General features: G+C 39.7%; 1 protein-coding gene across 2 annotated transcripts; it reads right to left on the bottom strand.

Moving 5' to 3' along the window:
* Positions 1 to 813: 813 nt before the first annotated feature.
* CCL8 (C-C motif chemokine ligand 8) lies at positions 814 to 2,778 on the bottom strand. 2 transcript variants are annotated; one of them, XM_055257542.2, is made up of 3 exons: positions 2,636 to 2,778; positions 1,829 to 1,946; positions 814 to 1,414 (listed from the first exon to the last, which is right to left on the bottom strand). In XM_055257542.2, the coding sequence occupies exons 1-3, from the start codon at positions 2,739 to 2,741 to the stop codon at positions 1,309 to 1,311; spliced, it is 330 nt and encodes a 109-aa protein (XP_055113517.1). In that variant the 5' UTR covers positions 2,742 to 2,778; the 3' UTR covers positions 814 to 1,308. The 2 variants fall into 2 exon arrangements, with proteins under 2 accessions (XP_055113517.1, XP_055113518.2); XM_055257543.2 differs by having other exon boundaries at positions 889 to 1,414; positions 1,829 to 1,940; positions 2,636 to 2,745.
* Positions 2,779 to 10,205: the final 7,427 nt, after the last annotated feature.

Here is a 10,205-nt window from a genome sequence, read left to right as displayed (position 1 = left end):
CAGACAACAAACATGACCTTGTTTCTAAGAGACATGGCTCTAGAGCTGGAGAGACTTGTGTAGTCATCTGCTAGATCCTCTCACTTCCTGCCTGTGACACACTGTGATTCTGATTTTTGGATGGGGCATCTTAATGCTGAAGGGAAACTTATGTCACCCTAAGTGACCAAGAGAGTTAAGGTTACTCTTAGGAGCAGAACCCAAATCTCTTTCCTTTCTATACTTCCAAATATACTGGAATTGTGGCATCTCTACATGAAAATTAACAGTAGGCCCTGCAGAGTTTGTTCAATAGTACAATAAATTTGTTTGCCTTAGACGTGTTTTTCCAATAAGCTGGAAAAATAATAAGCTCTGGTATGTATGGCTCAATATGGCGGGTCACATGTTTGTAAGAGGATTCAGCTAAGCTCACTAAATACAGGCGAATCTTGACCTTAAGAGGCTGTCAAAAAGAAGAGGTTCCATGCCTTTAAATGGATGCTTGCAAGTTCTTGGGATTGGGGTTGGGGGTAGAGTGATGGAGATAATCTTAGTCCTTTTGGGCAGCTATAACAAAATACCTTAGACTGGATAATGTATAAACAAGAGAAACAAGAGAGGCTAGCGAATAAGGGCTGCTGAAGTTAGGGACTAGAGTCAAAGAGCTGGAACATCCTGGCTTGGTCCCACCAGGTTCTCTGGGAACCTCAGTTGAGTCCAGCCTGGCCAAAAGACATTCCTGAATAATGGCCCATCCATGCCCAAACTGTCACCCATGATGCCCAAAACTCACTCCCAGCTAAATGTTACCCCAAGAAGAATAAGACTAAGTAGTTTCAAATTATATATATATTTTTCTTTTTGAAATTTTTTTTCAAAATTCCATAGTTATATACAGTAACATTAATTTCAACAACAGCAGTACAAAGCACACATTTGACTTACAGGAGCACTGATTGCCAAAGAATACCAAAGTGTTTCACCCTGATGATCCATGGGAGGACCCCACAACACTACAGACAGGTAGGAGGGAGAACAATGGCATTTTGCCGTGAACTTAATTGAGCTCACAGGAAAACAAAAACAAAAAACACGTCACCAGGATTTTGCATTTTACATTCACCAGGATGTATGGCAGATAGAGTTGAAACATCAATAACTTAAATATAATTAAATATTATTTAAGAAATATTATGCTTTAAATTATTTAAAAATAATCTCTTTGTGGATGTTATAATAAAATAATGTCACACTGCACCTGGGGGAGGTTGGGGAAAATAAATAAGCTTTTCTTCAAGCTCTGACTCTCAGTCCAGATATGAAGGCTCAAGGCTTCAGATTTTGAAATATTTGGTCCAGATGCTTCATGGAATCCCTGACCCATCTCTCCTTGGGGTCAGCACAGACCTCCTTGCCCCATTTGGTCTTGAAGCTGTGGGGGAGAGAGGGCACAATTAGATGGAACACTTTGAAGATCCTACACAAGACTGTGGGCCATTGGTCCCTAGAACTAATCAGCCCTTGGTCCTTAGGGGAAGGACCCAGACCTGGGAGAGGAGGGAGGGGAAGAGTGGGAGGGAGAAGCTCCAGAAGGGAGCTCTGCTCTTGCTGTCCAGGTGAACCCTCCAGGGTGCTGGCTACAGATATTGGGTTAGTTTCACCAAGCCCCTAGAAGGGAATCCTAGAGCAGTTATGGACTCCTTCTTACGGGCTGAGTTTCTCTATGGGGTACAGGGGCCCTTTGGATAGAAGTTATATGCATCTGACTCATGTGGACATGAATCTTGACTTCTCTATGTTGTCCATCAGAACTTTTTAATGGGGGTGCCAGGCACTGTCCACTCACATCACAGCTTCCTTGGGACACTGGATGTTGGTGATTCTTGTGTAGCTCTCCAGCCTCTGGATAGGAATTTTCCTATTGATCACATTAAAGCAGCAGGTGATTGGAATGGAAACTGAATCTGAAAGAAATTTTGCAAAGAATGAGACATTTAGGACCCATTGTAAGTGTGCATTTGTAAGAAAAGAAGACAAGGAAGGAGAAGACCAAGAAGTCCCCATCCCAAGTTCATTGTCTTAGTCCAGATCCCAGAGATAAAATGTTGCCTGTGAGTCTCTTTCCTCTATTGAACTCTGGGGCCCGTCATTGTTGACTGGGTTTGGAAACATTCTGAGTAACAAGCTAGTCCTTGTCTACTAACCCAAACTTCTGACACTAGGAACATAAGTTCCAATACCTTGCTTCCCAGTCTTTTATCCTCATGGGCTTTAGAGCTAGCCTATGCCATATGCTGAGATTCCTCTGGGTCCTTATCTTCTTTACACAGCCACTGTTCTGGAAGGTACACTGAACCATAACCAAAATTTGAAGCTTCAGGCAATAGTTTCTTCCTCTCCACTACTGCCTGAAATGTCATTTACACCCACAGTGATAAACAGTTCTTCATTCTGGATTATTTCCCCAAACAATGGGAGGGTTGTTGCTCTAGCAGCTCCACTGTCTCCTCCCAAAACTGGGGTCAGGAAAGATCAAGGGAACCAGCCTCAGTGACCTGAGCCTTTAACTCTGGTTTTGTTCCTAGTGAGCTGTGACATAATGGCCCTTCTTAATTCCTCTTTTGGTCTCCCCTTAAAAAGGGAGAGGTCTTACCTGGCTGAGCAAGTCCCTGGGGGCTGAAAGTGGCTGCCATGAGCAGCAGGCACAGAAGCGCTGCGGAAACCTTCATCTTGGAGGGCAAGGGTGTGAGCTTCAGCATGAGAGGTGAAGGTTTCTGGGTTGTTCTCAACCTCTCTGCTCCTCTGGTGGTTCTGCCTGCCTTTTATACAGGGAGCAGAGAGCCTGGGCAGGGTCACAATCAAGGAAGGATGAAGTAAGACCTTCCTTGAATATGCTGAGTAGGCACCAGATCCTGGGATAATTTCCAGATAACAAAAGAAGGAAGTTGTGAGTTTCTATCTTTTGCTTAGGCTCTGTGGAGCAGAGGCTGAAGGGTATGGGATTGTGCTCAGCAAAGTGACCTCATTGAACTATTAAGGGCTCTGATTTCCTTGAAATGGAAAATTGTCTATAAGAAAGGAAGAATGGAAGCTGACGTCATAGTGGAAGAGAGCCAAGGGCCTACCCCTCTGTGGGTAACAGGAGGCCAGGGATGGGCCTGAAGGCTTTGCTGGTGCTCTCCATCACACTTGAGTCACTTGCAGTTCTAAGCCAGGCAAGCTCCTTTAGAACTCCAGCCACAGAACGTTGGCTGCATGACAGAATCCTGGAACTAAGTCTTAATGCCCCAAAATCTTACTGTTGCAGAACATAAGAACTAGACAGCACATGCTGGTCTTGTAGCATGGTGGCTTCCAAACATTTTATTTAGATGCTCAAGTTTCTTTCCAAATGAAATTATATGGAGAAGTCCAATATGTCATGGAGATTCAGGTGGAATGGGTCCCTTTGCAGAAGGCCTTCCAACTCTCTTGGTTCACACGCAGTAGGGCTGTGGGTGGGGCGTGGCAAGAAGGAACCAGGTTTGCAAACGACTGACCTCATCTACTCCCCCTGCAGGCCTGATCTATCCATCATTACAATATCACATAGAAGTTTTCCTGCTCTAAGAATTCACTGTATTCTTCTTTTCATCCTTTTTCCTCTCCACAAATCTCTGGCTACCACTGATCTTTTTACTATCTCTGTAAGTTTGTCTTTTCCCAAATATCATATGCGTAGTTGGAATCATATGGTAGGCAGCCTTTTCAGACTGGCTTCTTTCACTAAGCAATATGCATTTAAGGTTTCTCCATGCCTTGTTGTGGTTTGATAGCTAATTACTTCCTTTCTTCTTTATTCATTTATTATTTTTATTGTGGTAAAAATGCACATACCATAAAATTTACCATCTTAACCATTTTTAACTGCATAATTTAGTGGCATTAAGAACATTCACACTGTTGTGCAACAGTCTCAATGACTCTTTTCATCTGTAAACAGAAATTCTATACCTATTGATCTCCAGTTTCCCCTCCCCCAAGCCCCTGGCAACCACCATTTCTACTTACTGTTTCTGATTTTGACTACTCTAACTACCTCATGTGAGTGAAATCATATAGTATTTTTCTTTTGTGACTGGCTTATGTCATTTGGCATAAGGATCTCAGGGTTCATCTACGTGGTATCATATAATATGCTACATATCCTTAAGGCTGAGTAATATTCCCTTGTATGTATATAGTACATTTTGTGTATCTGTTCATCTGTTGAGGGCTCTCTATTCTGTTCCATTGACCCATTTGTCTATTCTTTCACCAATACCACACTGTCTTGATTAATGTTTCCTAATAGTAAATCTTGAAGTTGGGTAATGTTGGTCCTCTGACTATTAGCTATTCTAGATCTTTAACCTTTCCATATAAACACTAAAATCAGTCTATCAAATCCAAAAAATAACCTGCTGGGATTTGGACTGGGATTGTATTGAAGGTACAGATCAAGCTGGGAAGAACTGACATGCTGACAGCATTAACTTCACCTATCCATTCACATGGAATATCTCTTCATTTATTTAGATCATCTTTAATCTTTCATCAGAAGTTTGTAGTCTCCCTCATATATATTGTACATCTTAGACTGATTTCTAAACACTTCATTTTATTGGTGCTAATGTATATAGTATTGTGTATTAATTTCAAATTCTAGTTGTCCATTGCTGATATACAGGAAGTTATTGAATTTTATCTATTAACCTTGTATCCTGTAGCTAAAATTGCTTATTAGTGGCATGACTTTTTTGTTGCTGATTCTTTGTGATTTTCTACACAGTCATGTCTTCTGTAAATAAAGACAGTTTTATTTATTCTCTCTAATCTGTATATATTTTTATTTTCTTGTCTTGTGCTATTGTGTTGGCCAGGCCTTCCAGTATTATTTTGAAATGGAGTGGTGAGAAGAAACATCTTTGCCTTATACTCAATCTTGGGAGAAAAATATCTAGTTTCTCACCATTAAGTATGATATTAGCTGCAGGTCTTTTTTAGTGCACTCTATAAAGTTGAGGAAGTACCCCTCTATTCCTAGTTTGCTGAGAGTTTTTTTTTAAATCATGAATGCCTGTTGAATTTTGTCAACAAATTTTTTCCATCTATTGATATTATAATAAGATTTTCCTTCTTTAGAAAGTTGATATGATGGGTTATATCAACCAATTTTTGAATGCTGGATCGGCCTTGCGTACCTGGAATAAATTCCACTTGGTTGTATTATAATTCTTTTTATACATTGTCGGATTTTATTTGCTGATATTTTGTTGAGAATTTTGTTCATGAGTTTGGTTTATAGATTTCTGTTGGTTTGTAGTTTTCTTTTGTTGTAATGTCTTTATCTGGTTTTGATGTTAGGGTAATTCTGGACTCAGAATGAATTAGGAAGGGAGGAGAGGGGGCAATTACAAAATTTGTTCCTCAGGAATTCTCATTGTTTCATGGAAATAACATTGGTTAGTAACTGGCAATGTTATTGTTGAACTATAGGGTGTATATCTAAAATTTTACCACCAAATCCAAGATCAAATACTGCCTTTTCAATTAATGTGTTTAGATTTCTCACAAGACAGTAAATATTCCCCAATAATCTTGAACTTTAAAAGCTCTATAGGAGTTCATATATATCAGTGCACCATAATTAACTTAAGAATTTATTTCTCTATAGTTGGGAATCATACCATTTCCATTTTTATGGTTTTACACAATACTTGTGAAAAAGCTGATATGACATTGTTATTAATGTCTTCGTTTAATTTTATAGCCAAAGAATTAATAAATCAAAATATGTGGATATTATTAAGGCTTTGAATCAAATGAATACATTGCTGGAAAATTTGTCCCTTCACTTAAATGTGAGTGTATTATCCTTAAAAACATTTTATAATTGCTAAGAAGATATTTGTCTTGTTAAAAGACAAAAGAAACCTACAGTGATAGAGGTTAGAACAGTGGTTCCTTTGCAGGTATGGACATCATGAGGGAACATTTTGGAAGCCAGGAATGTTCTACATTTTGATCAGAGAGATAGTTAAATGGTTAACTACACATGTAACATTCATGAAACTCTACATTTAAAATGCCTGCACTTTACTGCACAGTATATTGAATTATACTTCAAAATAAAGTAAATCAAAGCAAACGGCTCACCATTATTTTGCTTACATTTTACTTTATTTGCTTTTTAATATGTATGTTAGTTGCTTTATTTTGTTCTTTTGATTAATATGCTCCTGTCCTTACATCAGGTGGGTTTTTACTGTTTCGATTCAGAAGAGATTTTTAAACATTTACGTCATGCATTTTTCATTTATTACAATTACTATGTGAACTTTTAACAGTAAAGAATTTGCAGAATATGGAACCTGTGTGTCATTTGGATTTCCTTTAATCAGAAAGGAAATTGAATTGCTCCAGGATGGCAGCTTTTTAATCATTTTAGGGGATGGTTCTCTGCCAGGTGTACTGTGTAGCACCAATCTGAGTCTGTGCATGGGGTGGGGGTATTGGCTTGGGGTGGAATTTGTGTATATTTTTCAAGCAGCAATAAAGCCATTGTCTTATGTAATACCCTGAGGACTTTGTTAATTTTCCTCTAAGCTGACTTCAAACGAAAAGTGCATCCATGCACAGACAACAGAAATAGTCGTGAAAAATATAATTACTGGGAATCAAAAAAGGCTAGTAAAAATGAAGGGAATTAAGTGTCAAGGAACATGAGTCTAGTCTTGATTTGACCAATAACCTGCCCAAAGTGGCCTTGGGCGAGTCTCATTGACTTTGAGATTCACTATCCTCATCTATGAAGTATGGGGTTTTGACAGGTTTTGTGAAGACAAGTAGTTTTTGATCATGTGCTAACTTTATGAATTGGTGATAGATGACTAGAAAGTTTTGTTGTAAAAATAAAACAATGAGGCACTACCTTGGGTTTTTGAATATAATGCTGTGATTGATTAGTGATGTCTGCTATTAGTACAGTAATAAGAAGTGGTACTATCTATGTAATCTATTCCAGAATTAAATAGTACTTAAGCTCTTCTCTAACTTGATTCATCTGTGATTGTCTGCAAATAATCAAATCAAAGAGCAGAGAGGCTCGGATGCTAGGAAATGTCAGAGAAGCGTTCTTGGCTGTCAGTCCTAAGACAGGCAGAATAGCATGATGGTTAAAAGTCTTCATTTGGATACTGGGAACACTGGTTAATATCTTTGTCAGAGAAGGCTCAGATTATTTAACTTCTTTATATTCCAATTTCCTACCTATTCTTTAATTTTCTTGTGTGGAAATGGATATTTATTTTTGTGCATTTTATGAATATTATCTGATACCCAAAACTTGCTTTGAAGAGTGAGTAGCATATGGTAGGTGATCAATAAACTAACTGTAATCAATAGTTAAGTAAGGTGGGTGTAGTGCCCAGAAGATAAGTGGATATAGATGTGTTATAGGGATGGAACTTGGGGAATATTTGTGCTGTGGATGAAGAAAAAAAATGTGTCTCCCCGGAACGGGAGCAAAGTGAGATCCTGGGATCCAGCCATGAATCAAAATACTAGACAGTTCTGGGAACTCAGAGGGAATGGAAGTCAGATCCCAGTGCTAACAGATGCCAAGGGGCATCAGAATTCTAATTCTGCAGGGAGTTTAGGAATCTCAGTTGGCAAGCCACTTTGATTATGCAATTTCCCTCTCATTTTATTTTTAAACTGAATTTGAGAAATCCTTATGTAAAAAGTTAAAACGAAACTTTAGGGCATGCAAATTCAGCAGCTGTTCTGGCCAGTGGCCTGGCTGTGTTGTTCAGAGAAGTGGTCCTTCTGCATTTCCTGTTTCTTTTCTCTTTGGTGGCTTCCCCATGAGCAGTTTTCTAAGGCAGACTTGACAACTATGTGAAATAGGACATATAGAACAAATATGTCTGTGGCTCAGTGGCTAATGGAGCAGAGCCTGAGATCAGAAACACCGTCTGTGAATGAAGGGCAGGAAATGTGTACCTTGCTATGGAACCAGACCTTCTAGATTCTTACCTGGTTCTCAAGGAGTGAAATTAGGTGGGAGAGCATCCTGGGAAGCCAAATTTCTGCTTTCATTTTTCAGCTCTGCTCCAACTGTCCTTAATGATCACAATATTATAGAATGAGTTGAAAGAGGCAGTTGCATTTAATTTATTCAAGCATTTCCCTTTACAAATGAAACAACAACAGAAGTGAAATGATTTATCATAGGTTGTGCAGCTACTTCATGACAAACTAGCACTGGCAAGTGGGAATGTCAGAACAAAAGCCATCATGGAATTCCAATTAGAGGTCAAGAACCATGCAGAAAACCTATAGTGAGGTGTCCAGAAAGCTCAGAGACTCTCCAGTGCGCTGGCCTCTTCAGACCTGCCTCCCGGAATATCCAGATGCCTGGGGCAATTATTAGTAATACACAAGAGATGCCTTAACTCACACCAAAATACAGAGTCAGAATCTTCAGACATGAAGCCCCGATTCTCTATTTCTGAAGTGCTCTAGGTGACCAGGTAATTTTTAACCAAAGCCATTTTGGGAGTCATTAATCTAGTTCAAATGCCTCATTTACAGATGTATAAACTGAGGCACAGAGTGGGAAAATGATTTCCCCAAAGTCACTTTGACAATTTAGTAAAGAATCAAAACCAGAATTCAGCCACAGGGTCACCATGCCTAGTTACACATTGGACTACCTCGTTTGGTTCCCGGTACCTGGTAGAGTCTTCATTGTAATGGAGGCTCCAGAATCTTTATTTTTTTGCCTCTGTAAGTTCATGTTGCAAGGATAAGCAATCCTGGGCCCAGCTGGAAAGCAGATGAATCATTTCAAGGAGGATTACTTAATATGTCTCAGCAAAGGAGCATGAACAGATTCCATTCAGACTTGGGAAAATGGAATTTATTATTTCAAGCTTTTGTATCACCAGTCCCCGCTCAATGCCTAATATTTGCTTGGCACAGGGGACCTTCTGAAACCCAATAAACTGTATAGGGATGTCTATTCTTGTCCTTTGTAACTCCCTGGAATCAATTGGAATTTTAGGATAAACTCTTGAATGAGGTCTGGGTATGCGGCTAGGTGTAAGGAGGAGAGGTGGGCAGAACTGCTTTATTATGAGAACTAAGAAATTGTCTTGATGACAGTGAACTGTCCAGTTGCCCCTGGGGCTTTGAGGGTGCTATCGGGATGTGCATAGAAGTCTCCTGGCCTACCTTGCTGGTTATTTGGGCAAACATTGCATAATGCTGGGTTCCTGGCTTGCTTGGTAGTGTAGATTCTGGTTACTGTCTTCCCCTGCTCTGTCTCTGCTGGTGGTCATGGTGATGTGGTCAAGACACACATTTAAGGACTAGGGCTGGAAATGGAATTTGTCTGTTGAATCCCCTCATTTCCTAAATATACAGATTACCATCTCAACTTTATTGATGGAGCAGCTGAGGATAAGATTAGGGAATTGATATACTTGAGGTGAAAGAGAGCACCCCAGGGTCTGGTTGTCCAGGCCGATCTCTTCCCAGGGCTCCTGGTTTTGAGTGTAATGCCTGGAATAGTGTGGTATGGTTTGATACAGCATAACGTGGGCTGCCTCTTATCCAGATTTCAGGAGTTTTCTCACCAGTCTACTTTCTCCTTACTTGGGCTGCTGGAGTCTTTATCACTGGACCACCCCTGGTCACTGGCAGGTGAAAGAGACATGGAGACTCTTGTCCTAGCTCTTAAATGCGTCTGTCTGGAGGGACACATGCCACTTCTGCTTACATTTTATTGCCCAAAGTGGATCACACAGGTTGTCGGTTTTCAAGATGGCCTGGAAGTACAACCCTGCCCTGTGCACAGAAGAGGAAGAACTGGAAATATCAGACATCTCTAATCACTACCAGATGTTCCATGTTATCCATGTCAGTTTAGTAACCTTTGAGCCTTATGACGTTCTTGGCTAAGCAATTTCTCATACTTCACATTCAAATAGTCCAACTCATTTATCCAAAGTGTCTTTTACTTTAACTTGAGGCAGGGTGATGGGTCTAAAGTATTTCATAATATTTAGTGCACTCCACAGTATTCTAAATAAAACATATTAATTTTGTTGACATAAAAGCCAAACCCACAATTGACTTTTATCTAAATGTCAGAGAACAGTGTTAATGATTCCACAAGTTATTCATATCAACTCAAC

The sequence above is a fragment of the Symphalangus syndactylus genome, chromosome 20 (genome assembly GCF_028878055.3).
Source record: "Symphalangus syndactylus isolate Jambi chromosome 20, NHGRI_mSymSyn1-v2.1_pri, whole genome shotgun sequence".
NCBI classification, from domain to species: Eukaryota; Metazoa; Chordata; class Mammalia; order Primates; family Hylobatidae; genus Symphalangus; species Symphalangus syndactylus.
The sequence above is the reverse complement of the archived record's forward strand: the minus strand, read 5'-3'. Positions and strand labels throughout refer to the sequence as shown.

Excerpts from the sequence above, each read along its gene's own strand:
- CCL8 (XM_055257542.2), bottom strand. The coding sequence starts at position 2,741 with ATGCTGAAGCTCACACCCTTGCCCTCCAAGATGAAGGTTTCCGCAGCG. Across the intron at positions 1,947-2,635 it reads CCAGGGACTTGCTCAGCCAG|ATTCAGTTTCCATTCCAATC; the intron begins GTAAGACCTCTC and ends AATTTCTTTCAG. Across the intron at positions 1,415-1,828 it reads TGTCCCAAGGAAGCTGTGAT|CTTCAAGACCAAATGGGGCA; the intron begins GTGAGTGGACAG and ends TCTCCCCCACAG.